Source organism: Humulus lupulus, chromosome 6 (genome assembly GCF_963169125.1).
Source record: "Humulus lupulus chromosome 6, drHumLupu1.1, whole genome shotgun sequence".
NCBI classification, from domain to species: Eukaryota; Viridiplantae; Streptophyta; class Magnoliopsida; order Rosales; family Cannabaceae; genus Humulus; species Humulus lupulus.
This window is the reverse complement of record NC_084798.1, coordinates 105,364,180-105,389,783: the sequence shown is the minus strand read 5'-3', so window position 1 is coordinate 105,389,783 and position 25,604 is coordinate 105,364,180. Positions and strand designations below refer to the sequence as shown.

Below are 25,604 nucleotides of genomic sequence, written 5' to 3'. Positions count from 1 at the left end.
AAGATGATCTCTCTACTGAGTCAAGGCGACCGGCTTGTGTGTCTCCTTGTTCTAAGGGGCGGTGCCTTCCGCTTCTGCGACCCCATATATGACTTCTCATTCGCAAGCAATGCCTTCTATCCTAGGGCACATTGTCTTGCCCACCTATGATGAGTTTGATGTCTCTCCTAGAAACTTACATGGTCACAGTGCTTCTGGAAGCCCCACCTTGTACTTCAGCGTGTTAGCCCCATTCGTCCATTGGTTCATCTATACCCATGTATCCGAACATCCCAGGGACGAAAGAGGTGCCGTGGGTAAGTGACAGCTCCTTTTGTGGAGAGGTATGCTCGATCTGCCAAGGAAATTGCAGAAGGTGAATGGAGGGCTCTTCAGGGCTATAATAAAGCGGAGCTTGGAGACATGCTCTTGTACTCAACTACTTAGGTATGTTTTTTATGCTTTGTGGGGGTTTTTCATATGTGAGTCCTTACATACATGCTTTCATACATTTTGACCTCTTACCATTTTGCGCCTTTGGTAGTTTTTGCAAACTTCTCTTGTGGCCCCGCACCTAGTTGAGGCCACAGTCAAGATAGAGGCGGCCTTAGCGAAGACGTCCTCTTCATCCAAGGGTAAGAAGAAGTAAGAAGCAAAGGTCGTGGTGTTGCAAGAGAATATTATTTCTCTTGAATCAGAATTAGCAATGACTGAATACAAGTCGGTGGAGCGAACTTTGTATGAGGTGTGGAAGCAAAATCCAGGCTTCAACTTTTCTTCTTTAGGCGAGCATGCAGATGCTAAGGCGGCTGAGTTGAATACTCAGGGAGGGAGACCGTGAAGTTATCCCTTGTCTCATTCTTTGTTCCCTTGTATGGGAGGCTTCTATTTGCTACTTGATATTTCGATTTGGTTGTAATGCTACTTATTTTTCCTGAGAGGTTTCTCTAGGCCTTTTATGATTAGTGATAAACATTCGTAGGTCCTTTTCATTTTATATTTGTGAGAAATTTTCTGAGTCCCTTTTTATTGTGAGAACTTTTATATAAGTTCTTCTTTTGTAAGGAACATACACGATTTTTCTTGTTTTGGTGACAACTTTCGTGTGGCAGATTGTCTTTTTTAAGGGTGTGTTAGCCCTTTGGCCTTTGGCCACTCCTTTTTATTTTTATAGTGGTTGTGAGGATGTATTGGCCTCCTGAGCCTTTGTCATCCTCTTTTGACATTGTATATATGGGACTTTGATAAGCCCTTCTTTTGTGAGGAATTCTTTATGTCTTCTTTGACATGATGACGATAGTCTTTTTGGTGCACCTTAATTATGTTATCTTGTGTAAGGTCATGTTAACTCTTTGGGTTCTTACCATTCTTTTATAATATTTTACACGTGATTTACTTTTTTTAGAAGCGTTCTTCTCGTTATTAGGCATAATTCTATTTTTACAAGCGTCTCTTTTAGGACCCTTTTATGCTAGACGACTTGGTGACTACTCTGGGCTTATTAGTGTACATTCTCCTCGAGACCTTTTGTAACGTCTCGAATTTGGTATTAAGGCTGAATGACTTTGTTGTTGGTTTTTATTGATCAAATCAGAGATTATGCGCAGCGGAACAACAATCAAATTGTCAGATTAATCCCATAAGATTTCTAGATCTACTTCTTCACACTCATATATATATATTGAATCAAGGACAAGAATAGAAACATTACCTCAGGTCCTTCCTTGCTGCTATCTTTTCGTATGGCTGAATCATTGAGATCTCACACCAAGATCTTCCAAAATGTTCTCAGTCACACAAAGAACGAGTGTGGGCTCGCTATACAAATAATAGGCAATAACTATTTATCAGATATTCTCAACACATGAGATCTGATAAAGTTTGGACCTAGGTTTTGTGAAGAACAATGACCTTTGTTTTTGTCACTGATCTTTTTCTCTGAGAGAATCCTAGATATTTTTCTATCCCTGAAAACTTACGTTCTGTGAAAACTGATATCCCATATTTAATAATACCCAATATATTAAAATATTTGTTATTTTAAACAAATTCAAAATAACTGATCAGTTATCAGATTTTTGTTTAAATAATAATATTTAAATCAAATCAAAATATCTCATTATTTATTTAATATTTAAATAACTAAAATTGTGGAACCAAGAGACCAAGTCTCTCTCTTATGCGTGTAGCACAATGCCTGTGCACTGTGCCACACGTGTACCACATGCATGTGCAGGCATGTGATTTTTCCCAATTTTATTATTATTTAAATACCAAAAATCCCAAAAAATAAATTAATTCAAAATTAATTATATTTTGTTAAATCAAATAATTAATTAATTCTTAATTAATTAATTACACATAATTAATCAATAATTATGTTTGATACATAGAAAAATATTTTACTTATCACATAAGTCCTTTTTGCCCATTTTTGTATTTGCCTTTGACAGTGATTGTTTGAGCCATTTCGGGGACCATGGACCTATAACATTAAGCTCCAATAAATTGAAACTAAATAATTAAACTCTTTAATTATAATAGTTAATTTATTAATTTTGATATTGCTCCACTATAAATTCAGAATTGCACTCTTTATGTTATAGATATACTTTTACAGAAATCTTTTTCTTAAGTCGTCCATTGATATAACCATCTTACAATAGTTCAACCCTCTAATTAATTAGTTCATAAATTAGAATGGGAGAATTACCATTTAACCTTTCTAATTTACTTCTTATTCCTTAAGTACCATTAATTCACTAGTGAATAATTAATCTATAATCTAATTATAGATTTGAGCTCAAAATCATCCAGTTCTAGAATTAACCCTTAAGGGAACTAATATACGATCCGTTAGGAAAGATTAGATTCCATATTGTTGATACATGTTCCCAGCCATCCATGATATTAAATCTCCAAAACAAAAGTCATTAGCCTCATTCTTTGAAGAGACCTTAACGAGTGAATCAAAAGATTTAATAAATATGAACAAGAGTTCATGAACACTCAGGATTTAGGTTGATCTATAAATGATCATCAGTTATGATATGAATTACAAGTCTTTATTGTTAAATGGTTTTTGGATAAAGACTTTAATTCACATCGGTCCTTGTCATATATAATCATGTTATATAAAGCACCTTTACCGAGATGTCTTACCACATCAATAATCCGAATCTAGATTATTTGTATCACAATGATACTCAGTAAACCATACTTACAACTCCAATTAAAGAATTCCATAACTTTAATTTGTTGTTGTTGACTATTTTTATTCATTCATGTGATCTTAATTCTCTCGTACTAATACAAGATCACATCCTCAATAATGAATATGGAATTTTTCTGATATTTACAAAATTATTCAAACAATAATTTAACAATCTAAATATAACAATAATAATAAACCCATCGTATTTATTTATTCACAGAAAAAACAAATCTCTTTACATGCTTTTAGGACACACTCCTAACAATCTCCCACTTGTACTTAAAGCAAGTGAGACATTTCTCTCAATCCCATATTACGTACATGACCCTCGAATTGCTTTGTTGGAAGCGTCTTCGTGAACGGGTCTGCGAGGTTGTGTTCTGATACGACTTCAGAATGGACACATCTCCTCTATCTACGATTTCTTTAACTAACTGGTATTTGCGCTCTATATGCTTTCCCCTCTTGTGGCTTCTTGGTTCTTTAGAATTGGCCACTGCTCCACGGTTGTCACAGTAAAGAACAAGTGGTTTCTCCAATTCTGGAACAACTTTCAGATCGGAGTAGAACCTTTTGAGTCACTGAGCCTCCATAGCTGCTTCACAAGCCGCTATATACTCGGCTTCCATGGTGGAGTCTGCAATGTTGGTTTGCTTAATGCTTCTCCAGACTAATGCTCCTCCTCCAACAATAAACACTGATCCAGAAGTCAATTTCTGACTATCTCTTTCTGATTGAAAATCAGAATCAGTGTAACCAGTGGAGTTCAGGTCTCCACCTGAATATACAAGCATATAATCTCTAGTATTTCTAAGATACTTGAGAATATTCTTCATTGCAATCCAATGACTCAATCCAGGATTGGATTGATAACGGCTGACTATCCCTACTGCATAACAAATGTCAGGTCTTGTACACTACATGGCGTACATTAGACTGCCTACTGCTGAGGCATATGGATACTGTCTCATGTCTTCCTTTTCCTGAGGTGTCTTGGGACACTTCTCCTTGGAAAGGAATACTCCAGAATGGGTTGGCATATCACCCTTTTTGGAGTTTTGCTTATTAAAGCGTTCTAGCACCTTATCAAAATAAGTTGCTTGAGACAGTGCCAAAGTTTTGTTCTGTTTATCTCTAAGAATCTTAATGCCCAGAACATACTTGGCTTCTCCCAAATCTTACATTTGGAATTGTTCAACTAACCAGTTCTTTACATTTGATAATGTCTCTACATCATTCCCAATGAGTAGGATATCATCAACATAAAGAACGAGGAATACTACTATACCATCTCTGATTTGTTTATTGACACAAGGATCATCAACATTTTTGTTCAACAACCAAAAGTTTTTCTTGTGTCATCAAATCTAAGATTCCAAGATCTAGAAGCTTGTTTGAGTCCATGAATGACCTAAGAAGCTTGGAAACCTTTTGCTCTTGATCTTTTAATTCAAACCCTTCTGGTTGAGACATGTAAATGGTTTTGTCAAGGCAGCCATTCAGAAAAGGTGCTTTGACATCCATTTGCCAGATCTCTTAATCCATGCACGCAGCTATGGACAAGAGTATACAAATGGATTTTAGCATGGCTAATGGAGAAAAGGTTTTTTCATAGTCAACCCCTTCTTTCTATGTGTAACCTTTTGGCTACAAGCCTTGCTTTGAAAGTCTCTACTTTCCCATTCGCTCCTCTTTTCTTCTTGAATATCTACTTGCAACCAATGGGTTTGATATTCTCAGGTGGATTTTCAAGAACCCAGACAGAATTGGAATACATCGATTCCATTTCTTGGTTCATGGCTTCTTGCCATTTTTCCTTGTTAGAATGATTCATTGCATTTTCAAATGTCAATGGATCGTCTTTGTTTGTGTCAAACACAAGCATTTGAACTTCGTGTTCACAGTACGTGGGTTACTTACTAACCCTCCCACTACAATGAAGTTCTCTACTATTCTGACTAGAACTAGTAGTTTCCTCTTGCCGTTTTTCAATGGTTATTGCTGGTGACTTTGCGACTTTATTTGAGACCATCTCCTCCAGTACAATCTTACTGCGAGGTTTGTGGTTATTAATATAGCCATATACAAGAAAAGTTGCATTTGTCAATACAAATGTTTTATTTTCTTTGGACTATAGAAAACTCCACCAGTAGTCTCTTTGGAATATCCCACAAACATACACACTTCATAGCGTGTTTCCAACTTCCCGGTCTTTCCTTTAAGCACGTGTGCACGACACCCCCGAATTCTAAAATGGTGTAAACTAAGTTTACAACCATTCTATAATTCTATGGATGTCTTTTGGATAGACTTAGGTGGAACATCATTCAATGTGTATAGAACACATTGAATCGTATAGCCCTTAAATGACAGTGGTAATGATGAGAAACTCATCATTTGTCTAACCATATCTAATAACGTTCTATTCCGATTTTCTGAAACATCATTTTACTGTGTTGTTTCAGGTGTAGTGAGTTGGAATTGAATGCCATGCTCACGTTGATTGTTCTTGAATTCACAGTTCAACTACTCTCTTCCTCGATCAGATCGAAGTGCTTTTTAGTGATTTACCTAATTGCTTTTTAGCCTTTGCTTGAAATTCTTTGGACTTTCCAAAAGTCTCAGATTTTCTTTGCATAAGTATAGGTGACCATATCTCGAATAATTGTCAATGAAAGTGACGAAATATTCACAACCTCCTCTTGCTTGTACATTAAGTGGATTGCTTACATCCATGTGTACTAGCTGAAGTGGTTCTGTGGCTCTTGAACCTTTTAGCAAAGAAAGGTCTTTTGGTCATTTTTTTTTCTAGACAGGATTTACAAACAAGGAGAGATCCAATAAATGGTTCTCTTAAAGGACTATCCTTTACAAGCCTATTTATTCTGTCTAGACAAATATGGTCCAATCTCAAGTATCACAGATATGTTTCACTATCGGAATCAGTTTAATAGATCTAGGATTAGTTGTTTTTGAATAATTCAAAATTAAAAAAAAATTGTCATTCATTTTGATTATGTAAACTTTGTTTATCCCAAAGCATTTGCATAACAAGTAAATAGATCATTTCTTTAAAATAATAACTACTTTATTAATAAAAGAAATAAATGTTATGCAAAATAGAAATAAATTTCCAAACATTAATAATCAAAATTATTAACAATAAACTAAATTTCTAGATTGTAGTTTTCTTTGTTTAAAGAAATCTAAAATTTCTAAAACAAAATAAAGAAATTTAAATTGTTCAACTAACAATAAAATTACTAAATAAAAACTACTGCTCTCCAACTTCTCCAGCTCCTTACTTGCTACCAAAATCCTCATCAGTCTCTTCTTCCTTTTCAGGGTTTTTATTCTGCAAAAGGAAAGACAAAAGAAAAATAGTTTAGTGGCATATATTTTTGAATCTACTATCCAAAAATTTGAATCTGATATTCATAGTGTTTGAATCTAGAATTCAAAGTTGAAAAATATATGTAAATCTTATTTACCTTTTTCGTTTGACATAAACGATGACTCTCAGCATAGACTTCCTCTGTCATTGCTCGCCACATCTCATGAGTTGAGTCATAGTGTATATATTTTTCCTTTGTTTCGTCAGGCATGGTGGAAAGCATGCAATAACGTTCAGGTGGGATTCTACTACCCGGTTTAGTAGAATTTGAGGTCCCGAAGGCTAGTATATTATTTTGAAGCTTCTAAATTATTTAGATTTTGATAGTTATTTGTTATTGCAATGTGTTTAGATTTTATTGCTGAGCCTCGGGATTATGGATCGTGCTTGGGATCGCCTTGCACTGTCAGCTCGAGACTTAAGGTAAGAAAAATGTCTGTGACCGTAGAGCAAAGCATGACCCAACTATCTATGTTTATATTGTGCTTAGTGTTGTGTGTAATTGTTTGTAACTATTATTTCATACATGTCGGGATCGGCAAAGGCCGAGAGCGGTAATGGTTGAAATCGGCAACAACCAGGAGCGAAGAAGGCCGGGAGCGGCAAAGGTCGGGATCGACATTAAGCATGTTGTATACAGGCTGCTAGGGCGAGACTCTCTAAGGGTGTTGTACTCACCCGCTCAGTTAAGACCGTGAACTTGGTTCCTGGTGACGCACCTTGATCGGCTTAGGCCACTGTTGTGACTTCTGATAGGGTTTTTGTAGATTGTCCATTGTGTTTGATTAGTTATGCATTTGTTTGAATTAATTATGAAATGTTGTGCTGTGAAGTTTTCTTGCTGGGCCTCGGCAAAGAAAAGGTCGATCAACAGTGTTGACCCTCGATTTGGCCAACGACACGGAGTCAAATGTACGACAAAAGATAAAACGACAATTAAGAATTTAATCTAATGGAAAAGAAGAAAACACCAAGAATTTATAGTGGTTCGGCCCCAAAGAATGGTAATGACCTACGCCACTTAGTGCTATTATTAATATTGAATCTCAAAGTCGTGATCAAAGAACTAGGGTTCTTGAGTTTCACAAACCTTGAAAGAATTACAATGAAACGATGAATAATCACACTATAGCTCTCTTTCTCTCAATACTTAGCAAAAAGATTCAGAGATCAAAAAGTCCCCTCCTTGAGCTATTTCATGCATATTTATAGGCTCAAGGAGGGTTACATGGGCCAATGGGCCTTAACTTTCCTTAATAACCGCGTATCAAGGTAATAAAGAGGAAATATTCAATGCAATTATTATAGGATTACAATCTTAGAAGGAAATAAATCAAATTATACAACCAGTCTAGTCGTATCTAATAGTTAAGCCCGGTGAAGCGATATGCCTTTGGTCGATAGTCGAACAACACTTCCGCCACGTGTCAACCATATGTAAGAAATCCTTGCCACATCATCAGCAGCCGTTTTTCGGGTAAACATTTGCCCCCCAATTTTATTTATTGCGACTAGCAATAAGTAAACTTAGGAAACTGACCCTTTGCTTACTCCACCAAACCTGTCAGAGCCGCCCATGCCCTCTCGGAAAAAGCAATCAATCATGTCTAATCAAGCCTTTTTGGTTTCCCAAAAACTTATCTGACAGCTATTACACTTCCCCATACTCAGAAAAAGTAATTCATGATTACCTCTTTTATCGTGTCGTAGTCACTATATACAATACCCCAAATCCATATTTTTACTTTTTAATCTTCATTCGCCATTTTCTTGTCAAGAACTCCTAAGAACTTTGACTTTTCAAAGCCCAAAAACTTGAGGAGCTTCCATTGCTGTCCTGAGGATCCTCCGTTCGGACGCTCAATGCTTGTGTTTCAGACCCCTCTTTTCATCCAAGTAAGTCTTACGAACCCCCTGGACGTTTGAGATGCCATGCAAAACTGTTTTTTATGTATTTCATATCTGTGTTCTTGACTGATACTATTTTGGGGTAATGGGCATGTTGATCGACGCTTGATAGGAAAGTGAAATAGTGTTGTATAGGAGTTAGGAGCAAGTTTGATAGTCGAGACCGTAGATTTAGGGCGTAAAATCTAAGCAAAAATTCGATTTTTAAGCTAGTTGAAAAACTGGGTTTTTCCCGCCCTTCCGGAGTTGAAAAAGTTTTCTCTGAAAAACTTTTTACTTCCACTTTTCAATCTGTTTTTCAAACTGCTCGTATAAAACTTAGTGTTTTTGCTAGAATGTTGTTGGCCGTATAAAAGCTTAACTTTTATAAGCGAGCAATGTTATTCTAACTCTCAACACAGATTTTTAGGCTTTACGTTCTCATCTCCCCCTTTCTCTGTTCGCAGCTTTTCATGCAAGATCCGTGGGGAGGTGAGAGGCCCATCGATGATGACTTGCTAGCTCAATTGCTCGAGGACGAGGAGAAACTGTCGCTATTGATAACAGAAATTCCTTTCTCTCGAGCTACCCCACACATTTCATCATCCTCGCACCAAAATATGGTTCGTGTTAAGTCTAAGGCCCAGAAAAAGAAACCTTCCAACCCTTCAATTAGCCTGGTCCTCAGGCTGAAATTCCCTCGACCAGTGATCGAGAAAGAAATATCCCAACCCCAGCATTCAAACTCGCGCTCAACCTCGACACGCTATTCAACCAGATGTTGAATGGTGCATCACTCCTCATAGCCGAGTGACGATTAGGATGATCGCCAATTATATTAAAAAATACGGACTTCCTGGGGCGACCCTGGTCCAACCCACCAGAGACCAAAGGGAAAATCTGCCTGGAGGTGCATACAGCGCCTGGTCGAGGTACCCCATCGAGGCAGGAGCGATCCTGCCTCTTCATCCTTTTTTCCAGGGAGTGGCCAATTATTTCGGGGTCGCTCCTTTTCAAATAACCCCCAACGGATATAGAATGCTTTCTGCACTCTATATCCTCTATAGCCCTAAGAAATGGCCCGTCCCCACGCCACATGAGGTCAACTACCTGTTCGACCAAAATCAAACCCCAACCAAGAAAATACGGGGTTCTTCCACTTCTATCACCAGGAAACAGGTCGCACTTTCCTGACTGACACTACTTTTATCTCGAACGTGGGGAAGTACCATCTGGAGTACTTTCTTACTACTGACAAGGTCGCGAACAACTTGGCCTTCACACAAGGAGGTAAAGTCTTTGCACCTCTGGTCATTTATTTTTCTTAAATTTTTACTGCACTTTCCTTAGATATTTAGCACCTTTCAGGCCCATGGTTGCGACTAGACCCTACTCCAGACATGGAGGTTTGATCAACCCTCTTGGCCAGCCTGACCGACGTGGAAAAAAGCGTCAAGCATCTGCGTACAGAGGCCAACCTTAGGTTGGTCGGGCTTTTGGCCCCTCACTAGGATGTGGGGAGTCAACGGCAGGAAGTGCCACTGGCGAGGAGATTCCCGAGCAGCACCTGGACGTGTCACAACCTCAAAGGAGGAGGATAATTGGAGTGACAATCACGGAACCCTCCAGCACCCCACGAGCTGCTGCTCCCCCTGCCCCACTGGGAAAGGGAAAAAAGAAAGCTACCGAACCTCTTGAGCCTCTCGACGAATCTTCGGATGAGAACGGTACTGATCTCTCGCTCTTAGATAGTATGCCAATTCCCTGTCACTTATTTGATGGGGACGGCAATTTTATGTACGCTCCCAATTTTTTATTCAGACTTCTTCATGCCAGAGAGTGAGTGTAACACTAGTAAAGTATATAATGTAGCGACCAATAATGATAGCTCGGGTATTTCACTTACGATTTCTTTTGTTTGTTTTCCTGACACAACATACTAAGTTGTTTGTACTATCTCACTGTTCACGCATTTTCTTTCTTGCAGACATGGATTCTGAAAATGTGTTCGACATGTATTGTGCTCCCGAGGTTCCTGAAGCCCCTGTGAGTAAGAAGAAAGCGAGCAGGCAGCATCAAGGGGAAAGTAGTAAAGTGCCTCGGGCCAAGAAATCCCATACTGCAGACCCTCCAGCAGACGTACCCTCAACAAATGCCACACCACCTACTTCTCCCCTCGAGCGGCAATCTCCACCTGCTCCAGTCGGGTCGACACCTTCCCCACCAGCCCCAGCTACCCAGACACAGCAGGCTGCCGCTGCTTCCATAGGGGGCGACATATCGAGCCGTGCCCTAAGATCAGCCAAGGACAGGATGGCAAAGATTTTGAATCACAAACATTGCCGAGAAGCGATGGCTGGGACAGAGATGATGGACATCGACCAGATCTTAACCCGTGCTTTAAACAAGCTCGCAAGTGTAAGTTGTCCTTTTTCTATAGAGACTAAGTCCTTTTATTTATTAGTCAATTTAACTTTCATGCAAATCGCAGGTAATGCTAACCGTGATTTCCAGCCGTCTTCGCTCGGGAGCTATTATCGAACAATCCAAAACCTCCAAGCAACGGCATGCTGAAGAAATCAAAGCTGTCGAAGCAAAATATGCTGAACAGCTTGAGGCAGCTCAGAAGACAAACGCAGCACTGCTAGAGGAGAAGTACAAGCTGGCTGAGGAGTTAAGGGAGAAGCAGACTGCACTGGACAAGGCCGTCGAGCAAAGAGAGTAGTTCAAGGAGTCTAACCACGTCAACTACCGCGAGGCTAAAAAACTCGAGGAGGACCTGATTGCAAGCAAACAGGAGACTACAAAGTTGGAAGGCCAGAACAAGGAGCTTGAAAGAGCCAACGCTAGCAATTTGGAGAGGTACAAGAATGCCACGATTAAGTGTTTCTATGATTACTGGAAACACAACCAAGTGGCCAACTTCAGCTATCTTCCCGAGCACACGAGGCATGCTGAGATTGCCTGCTGCGCTGCTCACTTGGCAGAAGAAGAGAGAGCAAGGATACCTGCCTCGCCTAAAATCTCATTGGCCACTGGCGTGGACGGGGCAAACAATGAAGCTACTACTATCGTCGACCAGGACACCCCTCAAGATCCTCCTACTTTGTAGTCTGATATTTTTCTTTTATCCTTTTATCTTTTAAATACATGACCTATGGGTCATGATGTAAAGACAATATAATTTTTATTGCTGCGCGAGCAGCTACTTTTTTCTTTTAACAAACAATTACATCTGAGCAGTTACTGCTCATGGTGTAAAGGGACTCCTTTTGATATTATAATATTTTCCTTTTATTATAACATCTGTTCGCATGACCGAACTTAGCATAGTACTTTGGTTTGATTTAACAAAATACAAAATTTTGAAAAATACTCTAAGTACCCTAGCATGCTTTCACTTATTTTGCTCATGTGTTTACATACCTCTCGATATGCCTTGCTTACTAGATGCCTTATATGCCCCCCAAGTGATTGAGGAGCTTTAGGTCCTTAGTCACTTGCCTTGACCAAAACCTGTTTGAACATTACTGCTCTGAGCAAATAATTAAAACGATAATACAGCAAAACAACACACGTAATGAGCAAATACTTGTAATAAATACAATAATTGGCAAGAATGACTGGCTGCGCACAGTCCCTTATATTTCTCATAATAAATGGACAAAACGTGTTTGTACGAGTGATTAATAAGATCTTACACTTATAAGCGATTAGTCACATAAAATGACCAACCCTTTTTCATAACTTGTAAAAAGTAAAATTAATACAAGCCAACTCTTTAATAAGAATTGTTTATTGATAGTACTTTCGCAGGTGTTCTCCATTCCAATAGCGAGGAATGAGATCTCCATTTAAGTGAGCAAGTTTGTAGGTGCCTGGATGGAGGACTTCTTCAATCTGGTATGGTCCTTCCCAATTAGGTCTGAGTACTCCAGCAGCCTGATCATGGGTATTTAAAAAATCTCTTCGCAGTACTAAATCTCCGACTTTCAACTTTCTGTCACGTACTTTAGAATTGAAATACCAAGCGACTTTTTGCTGGTAAGCAGCTACTCGGAGTTGGGCTTGCTCATGTTTCTCATCGATCAAGTCCAGGGATTCCATCAATAGTTGGTTGTTAGAGCCTTGATCGTACGTTATCCTGCGATGCGAAGGTGGATCTAACTCAACAGGCAACATAGCCTCATACCCATAAGCCAAAGAGAATGGAGTATGGCCTGTTTCTATTCGGTGGGAAGTTATGTACGACCAAAGGACTTCAGGAAATTGCTCTAGCCATGCACCCTTAGCTTCTTCCAGTCTTTTTTCAAGGTATCCTTTAGCATTTTATTGACTGCTTCGACTTGTCCATTTGCTTGGGGATGAGAGACTGAAGAAAAGCTCTTGCTAATCCCATGTCATTCGCAAAAGTTCGTGAACAAATCACTATCAAACTGTGTGCCATTATCTAAGAAGATTTTCCTTGGAAATCCATACCGACAAATGATGTTTTACCACAAAATCCAGCACCTTCTTGGTCGTTATGGTTGCGAGTGGCTCAGCTTCGGCCCATTTAGTGAAGTAATCGACGGCAACCACAGCATATTTGATGCCACCCTTTCCTGTGGGTAAAGATCCGATTAAGTCTGTCCCCCACACAGCAACAACCACAGACTTTGCATCTATTTCAGCTCATTTGGGGTTGCTCGTGGGATTTTGGAGAATCTCTGGCACTTGTCACACCTCCGTACGAATTCCATCGAGTCTTCATTCATTTTTGGCTAGAAATACCCTCGCCTCAGGATATTTTTTGACAAGATTTGCCCCCCAGCGTGGTCCCCGCAAAAGCCTTCGTGTACCTCTTTCATCAATTCTTTGGCCTTCTCTTTTGAAATACATCTGAGGAGTGGCATTGAGTATCCTCTTCGGTACAAGATTCCATCGACCAGGATATACCTAGTGGCCTACCGCTGAAGGGTCCTAGCTTTGTTTCTGTCTGTTGGTAATACGCCTTGCGTCAGATACTCTATATATGGTGCCATCCATGTATTTGCCATCTGGATCACCATAGTGGTCTCCTCTGTTCGAATACTTGGCACAGACAGCTGCTCAAATGGTACTATATTCAGAGTATCAGCATCCTTCATGCTTGCTAACTTGGCCAAAGCATCAGCATTGGAATTCTGGTCGCGAGGTACTTGCTGGAGGGTGTACTTGTCGAACTGAGCCAATAAATCTTTTGTTTTGTTTAAATAGACAACCATCTTTAAACCTCATGCCTGGTATTCTCCCATGACTTGATTTACCACAAACTGAGAATCACTATAGATGTCGAGCACCTTTATATTCATGTCCCTGGCTAATCGTAACCCAGCAAGCAATGCTTCATACTTAGCTTCATTCTTAGAAGTAGTGAAGTCAAACCTGATTGCGCATTGAAATCGATGCCCTTCAGGCATTATCAATATCACTCCTACTCCTGCGTGATGCTCATTAGAGGAACCATTTGTAAATAATTTCAACGAGGGAGCTTGGGTTTGAGACTCAGGCTTATCAGGCTCTTCGGTCTGCTCGCTATCTGTAAATTCAGTGAACTATGCAATGAAGTCAGCCAGGGCTTTCCCTTTTATCACTGCTCGCGGCAAGTAAGAGATACCAAACTGCCCAAGTTCGACTGCCCATTTTAACAATCTACCCGCAGCCTCTGGTTTTTGCAGAACTTGTCGTAGAGGCTGGTCAGTCAAAACCGTGATTGGGTAAGCTTGAAAGTAAGGCCGCAACTTCCTAGAGGCCAAAATTAAGCAATAGGCTAACTTTTCAATAGGTGGGTACCACAGCTTTGCTCCAATTAGCCTCTTTCTTACATAATAAACAACCTTCTGCGTGCCTCCTTCCTCCCTTACTAAAATGACACTAGCAGCATATTCCGTGATCGCTAGGTAGATGAACAAAGTTTCCTTATCAACCGGTTTCGATAGGACTAGTGGTTGCGCAATATGAGTTTTCAATGCTTAAAAATCTTGCTCGCACTCCTCCGTCCACTCAAATTTTTTGATTCCTCTAAGTAAATTAAAAAATGGAACGCACTTATCCGTTGACTTTGAAATAAATCTACTGAGAGCGGCAATCCTTCTGGTCAAACTTTGAACATCCTTAATCTTCGTTGGGGATTTCATATCGATCAGGGCTTTGATTTTCTCGGGATTGGCTTCAATTCCTCTCAAGTTAACTATAAATCCCAAGCACTTCCCTGATCCTGCTCCGAAGGAGCATTTAAGGGGGTTCAACTTCATCTGATATTTGTTCAGGACGTTGAAGCACTCCTGAAAATCCTCTATATTCCCTTCTGCCTTCTTTGACTTTACCAGCATATCATCGACATAGACCTCCATGTTTGTCCCGATCAGCTCCTTGAACATATGGTTGACTAGTCGCTGGTAAGTCGCACTAGCATTTTTCAAACCAAAGGGCATTACTTTGTAACAATAAAGCCCGGTATCAGTCCGAAAGCTAGTGTGATCCTCATCAGGGGGATGCATACTAATCTGATTATATCTGGAGTATGCATCCATAAAAGAGAGAATCTCATGCCCTGCAGTGGCATCGACCAGTTGGTCGATCCTAGGGAGTGGGAAACAATCCTTGGGGCAGGTTTATTGAGGTCTATGAAATCCATGCATGTTCTCCATTTGCCATTCGGCTTAAGAACTAGCACAGGATTAGAGACCCACGATGGATAAAACACCACCCTAATGAACCCATTCTCCTTCAGCTTTTTGACTTTTTCTTTTAAGGCCTTTGATCTATCTTTGTCGAACAGCCTTCTTTTCTGTTGCACCGGTGGAAAACTCTTGTCGATGTTTAGGACATGGCTAATGACTGCAGGGTCTATTCCGACCATGTCTTTGTGCGACCAGGCAAAGAATTCCTGGTTCCTCCTTAAAAACTCCACCAGTGCTTGTTTTGTTGTTGTCTCTAAGTTTTTATCAACTTTCACAACCCTGGTCAGATTTTCTTCATCGAGTTGGACCTCTTCAAGGTCCTCTATGGGTCCTATTTCTTCCTCAAAATCCCCAAAGCGAGGATCCAAGTCTCTATCCTTACTTTGGGCAACGCCCTATTTGGTGACATTATCACCTAACTGGGTCTGAGCATCAATTTCCATTTGCAACTCTTTTCCGGGAACATCACTCGATACACCCTTCTTTGCCTTGGTGAACGAGCCATTGTAACACTCCCTTGCTTCCCGCTAATTTCCCAATGCGCATCCTACTCCTACGTCTATCGAGAATTTCATGGCAAGGTGCCATATTGAAGTGACGGCCCGTAGGTTGACCAGAATTGGTCTCCCAATTACAGCATTGTATGTTGATGGACAATCAACTACTATGAAAGTAGTGAGTAATGTCCTATTAGCAGGTGCAGTACCTGCTGTAACTGGAAGCCTAATCGACCTTGTTAGGGTGAGCCCTTCACCAGAAAAACCATAGATGGTTTGGTTGCATGGCTCCAGGTCCTTGACGGACAGCTTCATTCTTTCCAGCGAAGACTTGTATAGGATGTTGACCGAACTTCCTGTGTCGACCAACACCCTCTTCACCATCATGTTGGAAATTTGTACATCTATGACCAGCGAAATGGAGTGTGGGAATCGTACGTGCTGGGCATCGTCTTCAGAGAAGGTTATTAATTCCTCCTTTGTTCGAGCTTTCTTTGGTGCTCGATCCTCCACATTCATGTCCTGGTCATGGCGTAGGGTTCTAGCATATCGTTCCCTTGCCTTCCCACTGTCTCCTGCAAGATGTGGGCCTCCGCAGATGGTGAGTAAAGTGCCAGCCACAGATGCTAGCTGTAAAGGTAGCGAGCGTTGGCGTTCAGGCACCTGCTCGTTGCCACCTTGAGCCTCTCGCTGAGACCCTCTTGCGACTCGCACATATCTTCTTAAATGTCCCTGCCTGATCAGGAACTCAATCTCGTCTTTCAACTGGTTACATTCATTGGTGTCGTGCCCGTAGTCATTGTGAAAACGACAAAACTTCGTCGTCTCTCTCTTTGAGATAACTTTCCTTATAGCTGCGGGTCGTTTGTAAGGCACGCTTGAGCTGGTCTCCTGGTAGACTTCTGCTCGGCTTTCGACAAGGGTCGTGTAGTTGGTGAATCTCGGCTCGTATTGACTGCCTTTAGGGCATTTACTCTCAGAAGTTGAGGGTTCATTGTTTGCCCGTTTTCCACCGTTCCTACCATTTCCATTCCCATTTCCGTTGTCGTTGCCATTGGGTTTTTCTGACCTATTGGCGGCTTTGGCGGGTTCTTCCTTCGGTCCCTTGTCTTTTGTTGGCGAATTCCCTTCATTGTCAATCACATCCTTGAGCTTGAAATATCGATCATCCCGATCGAAAAACTCCCGGGTACTTCTTACCCCATTCTTTCTGAGGCTACTCAAGAGGGGTGAATGGCGCCTAACCCCAGCAGTTAGAGCCATCATCTTACCTTCATCGCCCACTGTCTTGGCTCCATCTACTGCTCGTATGAAGCATTGGACATATTATTTTAAGGGCTCTCCCTCCTTCTGGCGTATCTTGACCAGCTGGTTGGCCTCTGTGGGGTGTACACAGCCCACGTAGAATTGTCCATAAAATTCCTTTACAAACATCTCCCAATATACTATACTAGCAGGAGGGAACTTAAAGAACCACTCTTGGGCGGTGTCAGACAGTGTCGCAGGGAAGATCTGGCAGCGGGCATCTTCCGACACTTTTTGTATATCCATTTGTATCTCAAACTTATTAACGTGAGATACTAGGTCTCCGTACCTGTCAAAGTTCGACAATGTTGGCATCTTGAACTTACTGGGGGTTTCAGCCGCAGCAATCCTCCATACAAGGGGGGGGCTCCTCCTATCGTACTCAATATGGGATGTTCGTCCCCCGACCAGTTGTTGTACCGCCTAGTTCAAAGCATCAATCTGAGCTTGAACAGCTTCTGGGACTGCTGGGGCCACTGGTGTCAGGGGAGCGTACTCGTAGTGCCTCTCACGACGGTCATTAAGTACGTCCATTAAATCATCGTCTCTACGTCTTTGCTCGCTAACTCCTAGCCGACTAAAGACGTTCTGCTGCCTGGGTTGCCCCCCAACATTATGGCTAGCTGGCCTATTTTCTCTAGGTGGGGGGCTTCTGCCTCCACCTCTTTCTTCATTTCTCTGACCAGCATTTCCTCTGCCAGAATCGGCTTCATTATATTCATGGCCATCTCTAAATTGTGGCTGACTACGGTGTGACTGGCTTTTCACGCTATTTCCTCTTCGGGCTGGCATCTCCCGAGCATCAGGGGGAGGCCTACGCTGGTCGTTGGGTCCTCGTGCATTGCTATGCCGTGGGGGGGCCTTGACCGTAAAGCCTAACTCGATGTTCCTTCTTTTGGCAGAAGGACGTTGTCCCCTGCTAGGTAGATTCAGCTCTTCATCCCATGGGCGTCTAGGGCTGCAGGTCGGTTGCTCGGCCCTATTCTACCTCAGGCGCCGAGGATTGCCTCGACCAGCCTGAGATGGAGGCTGCTGCTCAGGATCCCTAGGTGGGACATCATCTTGAGCCAATGGCGGCTGCTCTGGCCTTTGAGGGCTTGCCGGCTGGAGCAGAGGGCTAGGATTGGGACCTATTTGAGGTGGCACATTCGGCGGCTGATTTGGCTGGGAGGCTGGCGAAGCCTGTCTCCGAGCCAATTGGATGGCTGCTTCAAGAGCGGCCATGGCATCCCTCTGCCGATGATCCATTTCTGCCTTTCACTCACTCAACTCCTGGCGCTGGCGTCCTATTTCTCTTTGCTGCAGCGCCATTGTCTCCGCAGCATTCTCCTGATTGGCCCTCAGATTAGCCAACTCATCCTGCAACACCCCTAGCGTTGCCCTCAGCGTTTTGGAATCTAACTCCTCCTCTTCAAACTCCAAATGTGGTTCATTCTCAGCCACATTTGGGGGAGGAGGTTGGGATGGTGCAGCGCCAGCAGCTTGTCCAGTCTTCTTGGATGTTTTCACCATTAGATTCTCTTACATTTTTTCATCAAACTCTCAATGAAAGCACCAGAATGTTGACCCTTGATTTGGCCAACGACACGGAGTCAAATGTTTGACAAAAGAGAAAACAACAATTAAGAATTTAACCTAATGGAAAAGAAGAAAACACCAAGGATTTATAGTGGTTCGGCCCCAAAGAATGGTAACGACCTACGTCCACTTAGTGCTATTATTGATATTGAATCTCAAAGGCGTGATCAAAGAACTAGGGTTCTTGAGTTTCACAAACCTTGAAAGAATTACAATAAAATGATGAATAATCACACTATAGCTCTCTTTCTCTCAATACTTAGCAAAAAGATTCAGAGATCAAAAAGTCCCCTCCTTGAGCTATTTCATGCATATTTATAGGCTCAAGGAGGGTTACATGGGCCAATGGGCCTTAACTTTCCTTAATAACCGCATATCAAGGTAATAAAGAGGAAATATTCAATGCAATTATTATAGGATTACAAGCTTAGAAGTAAATAAATCAAATTATACGACCAGCCTGGTCGCATCTAACAATTAAGCTTGATGAAATTATGTGCATATGGTCGATAGTCGAATAGCACTTCTGCCACGTGCAGACCACGTGTGAAAAATTCTTGCCACGTCATCAGCAGCCGTTCTTTGGGTAAACAAACAGGTTCACTATGCTACAGGTAAGGGCAAAGAAAAGGTCGATCAACCATGAGTTGGAGGGCATGGAGCGGTGCGTACATGTTTTGCCTACCTGGCCGCCATGGCTGGGGTAGTTTTGAGGAACGCTATATAAATGATAAATTTTGTCGCCGAGGTCGAATGTATAAAGACTTTTGGCTTTTGAGTTGCGGGATCAGGTAGGGGTGGAGTCCCCAGTAGTGAGAAAAGAAAGACCCTTGATAATTCTACTACACTTGGTCCTGACAGGAGGGGTCAAAGTATTCAAGGATGCCGCCAGAGCGGTAATGATGTCTGGAGAAGTTATCCTGTATGCACCAGGTGCCGGAGACGCCATCTTGATAATGGCGAGCGAATGCTTCTCTTCTATGTGGAATAGTTGGGCACTTCAAGAGGGATTGCCAGAGTTCAAAGAAGGGAAACCAATGGGTGCGGATAGCCGAACTCCTTTTCGTGTGTCTACCTTAATGCATCAGAGCCTGAGGCTGGTTCCTTGAAGATGATAGGTTGGCTTTCTAGTTCTCGTTCCTTTATATTGTACTGATTGAGTCTGATGCTACGTATCACTTAGTGGAGACATAGATATGTGGTACATACTATATGATTGTTATGCTATGGGGCTTGGGATCTTAGTGTTTGCTAGGGAAAATTGGTAGTTTCCAGGAAATGGATCAGAGTATTATGGGTAGAAAGATAATAGCAATAATTGATCGAGATGGTCATATAAGGATTTGTTTTCCAAATAAGGGACAACCATGGACTGTAATAGAAGATGGTGACTTCCGGAATTAAAAGGAAAGGACCTGGCTGCGTTTACAGGATGCCTAGAAATTGTGTTAAGTACCACTAGGTTATGTTAGTTAGATCAAAGGGAAACTGGATTAGTCAGTGAGGTTTCAGATAGATTTACAAGGGTTTGTTGGGATTGATGTTGCATCTAGGAAATTTAGTATGCTACGAGACTAAGGCAGGGATAGAACCGATACCAGAGACATCATGTATGTAACATCTTTCTAATCCAAGACTATTACACTATGTACTTTTAAATTGTGTCAGACTTGCTCACCAAGTCATTTAGTTTAAAATGTGTAACTATAGTTAATGTCAAGGATTAGGGTTAAAATTTTGGTCAAAATAAATGTTGACTATTATTTGAAAAGATTCATACATTCATGGGATCCCAAATATTACAACTAAACTTTTAAAAAGGTGTATATACATCAAAACTTACATTCAGCCGACCTAAGCGGCAAAAATAGGGCTACAACCCTAGTTCCCCTGAGATATCCCTAGTCATGGTGGTCAAGCAGTCGCATATGTACACGCCACCACAAAAGCTCTCCAACTCATGGCTGGTCAAGCTTTCCCTTTCCCTTACCTGCACCACAAAGAACCCGTGAGCCAAGGCTCATCAAGAAAACTCAACATGTGCATAAACAAAAAATACAGATTCACAGATACTTATCCAGCATGTCCAGCAATAAAAACCTGCATATATAGTCATTCAGTTACAAACAAATGGTCATTGGACCAACTTGGGGCCGCTGCCCTAAACAGTTGGCCATAGAACAAACCCCGGGGCCTATGCCCTAGCTATGTGACCATAGAGTCACCTGAGTCCCTCGCCATTAGCTCTAAATAACTAGCCATAGAGCTAGCCCAACACGTTTGGTTTTCCAACGACCATAGAGTCGGCCAACGTAATAGTACGTTGCTGGTTTAGGCCTAAGCCTTTCGACCAGCGCACTTTTGCCGTCCTTGACTAATAAGTCGAGCACTGATCCAAGTATTTAAGCTTTCGTACAAAAGTAGATATGAATAAGCATGTCCCAACAAAACAAGCATGCATGTATGTTAATCACATAGTACTATCGAATAACTGTACTCATGATACTAATCATATTTATTTAACGGGGCCTCATGCCCTAACCACAGAATTCATACAACAAGCATGAAACACTTAAGCAGGTATAGAACATTCAAGTAGGATCACCCAGCATGTGAAACAATAGCTTAAACATAAACGTTCTCAGGGGCCCAAGCCCTAATCATGATAATTGATAATAGTCGGGCCAAGCCCTACAAAAACCATAATTCAATCCAAATTAACCCAATTTCACCCCAAAACCATAATTGAATTACCACAATTGTTCTAACATCTTCCCAGCAGCAAAACCCAACAAAAATCCAATTATAAAACTCATCAAAACACCAAGTTAAATTCTTGAGCTTAAAGGTTCAATAACACCTCAAAACAACCATGGATTCTGCAGAAATTCAACTATAACAGAGAGTTTGAATGGTTACCTTAGCTGTGAATGAAGATCCTCTAGCCACAAGCTATCCAAATCCCAATCCCATTCCCAAGCCTTCAATTCCTTGATTTCTAGCCAATGTCCTCCTTAATTTCTCAAAGAAACAAGCTTAAGGCATCTTAGAGAGAAAGAGAGTGAGAGAGAGAAAGTCAGTCAGTAGGGAATGTTTGTAAGTGTTTCCTTTTTGTTTCATAAGGTTAAGTGATTTAAGCTGATCCCGAGGCTGAGGGTACCAAAAACATCCCGAGGGAAAAATGGTCAAATATCCCCAATTATCCATTCCCATTACCCGATAACCCAATTAAATGCAAAATACCCAAAATACCCCTTGACTTGCCCCGAGTCGGGTATTGGGTCCTGTTGTGACTTTCCCGCTAACTTGCTCCCTAGAATCGTCTCGTGCCAAGTAACTCAAATAAACCCACAAAATAATGTGGTCTCACACATATATGCACATAAATACACAATTATGCCCATAACGGGCAAAATTATCAAAACTTCCCTTCTAATAAGACACAGGCCCGCATGCATATTTAATACCCCTAAACATGCACACCTAGTCATATTATCACATAATTCACATAATTACAATTAAATATAACAAATAAACATATAACTCCATATATTGCCATCCTGGCCCCCTAATCAAGGCCCTGAGCCTTATTAGGTAATTTTGGGACGTTACAACTATCCCCTCCTTATAGAAATTTCTTCCTTGAAAGTTTTCCTAAACAGCTCGGGATACTAAGTCTGCATATTTGCCTCCAGCTCCCAAGTCTCCTCCTCGACCTTGGTATTCCTCCATAATACCTTAACTAAATGTATAGTCTTATTCCTCAAGACATTGTCACTCCAGGACCCTTCAAAGTCCAACACACATGCTCTCAGCATGTCCTCCAATATCTAGATAGTCCTCCCAGACGAACCATCGGTCAGAGGATGATAAGATGTACTGAACTTCAACTGTGTACCAATCACCCCTGCAAAATTCCCCAAAACTTAGAGGTAAAGATAGGGTCCCTATCAGACACGATAGACCTCAAAGTCCCATGAAGGTGAACTATCTCTCTCACATAGATATCTGCATACTGCTCAACTGTATAATTTGTCCTCACTGGTAGAAAATGAGCTGATTTCGTATATCGATCCACGATGACCCAAATAGAATCATGTTGGCCCACTGTCCTGGGCAACCCTACCACGAAATCCATCGTGATACCCTCCTACTTCAACTCTGGGATATCCAGAGGCTGTAACAGCCTTGCTAGCCTCTAATGCTCAGCCTTGACCTACTGACAGGTCAGGCACCTTGCCACATACTCAGTCACGTCCCTCTTCAACCCAGGCCACCAATATAAATCTTTTAGATCCTGGTACATCTTTGTGGTTCCTAGATGTAGAGAATAAAGGGTAGTATGAGATTCATCCAGAATTTCTCGTCTGATCCCAATGTCCATCGGAACTCAAAATCTGATCCTTGTATCTCAACAAGCCCATACTTGACACCGTATAGTCCTTAGCTATTCTAGGTAGGACATCTCCTCTAATCTGCTCCAACTGTGGGTCATCTAACTGCTTCTCTTTAATCCTCTCCAAAAGAGTAGACTGTAAAGTGATGTTGGCCAACTGGCCCACCACTAACTCAATTCATGCCCTAGTCATGCCATCAACCAATTTCCTCAATATTTGCCTAGCACTATATAACTATCCCAGGCCTTTCTGGCTTAGAGCATCTGCCACCATGTTGGCCTTCCCAAAGTGAAAGAGGATCTCACAATCATTATCCTTTACCAGCCCTAACCAATGTCTATGCCTCATGTTCAGATCCTTCTGCATGAAGAAGTATTTTAGACTCTTGTGATCAGTATATATCTCACACTTCTCACCATACAAGTAGTGATGCCACACCTTCAGTGCAAAAACCACTGCTGCAAGTTCTAAGTCATGTGTGGGGTATCCCTACTCATATTCCTTCAACTGACGTGATGCATAGGCAATCACCTTTCCTGTCTGCATAAGTACACAACCAAGACCCTACCTCGCAGCATCACAGTAAACTACAAACTTGTCTCGATCTGTAGGAAGGCTCAAAACCGGAGCGGTGATCAAACTCCCCTTGAGCTTCTGGAAGCTATCTTCACACTTGTCTGACCATACAAATTTCTGATTCTTGCGTGTTAACTCTTTTAGTGATGATGCAATCTTGGAAAATTCCTCCACAAAGCATCTATGAACAATGAAATACAGAAGAAGGATCTTGTAGGAATGATTAAGAATCCTACCATTTTAGCATGGATAGGTTAAGATATGAGGATCGGATAAGTGATATGATGGATGCTTGCGTTGAAGTAGAGATTCTAGATGAACCTTATACCACCCCTCATGATTGTTGTATCCAAGAAGTTTGAATAAGCGTTTAAGACCAAAATTTGTATATCGGGAGGCGCAGTGTCCAATCCTTTAACAAGTGAGAAATGATAATCGTAAGCCAGAAGGGCTATTATGACTCAAGGGTATTCTGGAGTGAGTATGGGGGAATATAGTTATGGACCACCTCAGATTACAGGTAAGATGAATGGATACGAGAAGTTGTGACTTGACATATTGGGTTAACACACTCTGGTTTATGTGAGCGATATATCATAAGAATGAATGTGTATGAAGGGAGACCATACAACTCTGTGGGACAAATAAGTCGATAGCATCAGAGTGAGACCCTTTATTTCCCAAGTCTTGAAAATGGTCATAGAGGGCGATGTGTATAAGATTTGAATTTGGAATTATTGGTTACCTTCTAACAGACTGATAACCTGAAGGAATGACTCAGACTTTAAGTCTTTTACCTCGGATATGTAAGTTTTCAGGAGATTGAGGCAAATACGATCCCTTGATTAAATTGTCATGCTGATGAATGTCGGTCGATGGCTAGAGTGACTCTGAATGAGATATTTTTAGATAGGAAACGTGAATCACTTATTTTTGGGAAATGAAACGAGGAAGAAGAAGTATTTTGGTTCAGAGTAGGTTCGAAAAGCCAATGAAGTTATTAAGGATTGTTAGGGCAGAAGTATTTGCTTATTTGAAAGGACATAAGAGTTCACAAATTTAAACATGGGAACATGGATTTCCATGATTGGAGACTTTGTATTTCACCGAGTATGATGGACCATAAAGGGTATAATAGTTTGGGAAGGAAAGAGGAGTTTTGACTCTAGATTGGATAGGCTTATGAAATCCTAATAAGGATTAGGCCAAGGGCCTATAGATTAGCCTTACCCCAGCATGGGTTGAGGCTCATGGGGTGTTACTAGTGCCAATGTCAAGGAAAGAGGTATCAAGTACTAGCCCTAATTGGGTGAAGAAACCCTGGAATTTCTGTAGGATTTATGGTGTAAGTAAAAGTCAATGGAAATCCTAGATAAAAGAGATACAGTCTTACAAAATAAGACTGTCACTCTAGTGAGAGTGTTACAAGAAATAGTAAGGTAAAAGACTTGACACTAAAGTTGTAGTCATATTTGCGGGAGTTGTATCCCGAGACGTTTGAATAAATTTTCAGGACGAAATGTTAATAAGGAGGGGATAGTTGTAACGACCTAAATTTGCTATTAACGCTGAGTGCCTTGGCTATTGTATGTGGAATCAATTTATATGTGGAATTAATTTAATATTTGTGTGATTATGCGGTATAAATGATTTATATGGTAATGTGAATATATATGCATGTTTAGGTGAATTAAATATGCATGTGGGCTAGTTCTGGTTAATAAGGGCATGTTTGTAATTTTGGTCGTCGGGGGCATAAATGTGATTATGTATGTGTTATGAGTGAGACCTCAGTGTAATGGGGATATATGTGACATGTGTGGTCCAAGGCGATCCTAGTGAGCAAATTAGAGAAATAGTCACAACGGGGTCAAATACCTGGCTCGAGGTGAGCCTATGGGTATTTCGGGAACGTAGTACGTATTTGGAGTTACCGGGTAATGGGTAGTCACTTAGCGATTATTTGGGTATGCCGAAATTAATTGGAAATTTATAGGGCTACTTGAGGATTAGCAGGAAATGTGGTATAAAGACGATTTCGCCCTTGGGGCATTAGGGAGTAAGTTTTGGATC

The 25,604-nt window shown here is 41.2% G+C and overlaps 1 protein-coding gene across 1 annotated transcript; it reads left to right on the top strand.

Moving 5' to 3' along the window:
- The first annotated feature begins 10,463 nt into the window (after positions 1–10,463).
- Positions 10,464–11,199, top strand: LOC133785372 (uncharacterized). The gene is made up of 2 exons (XM_062224618.1): positions 10,464–10,892; positions 10,966–11,199. The coding sequence occupies exons 1-2, from the start codon at positions 10,464–10,466 to the stop codon at positions 11,197–11,199; spliced, it is 663 nt and encodes a 220-aa protein (XP_062080602.1).
- The last annotated feature ends 14,405 nt before the right edge of the window (positions 11,200–25,604 follow it).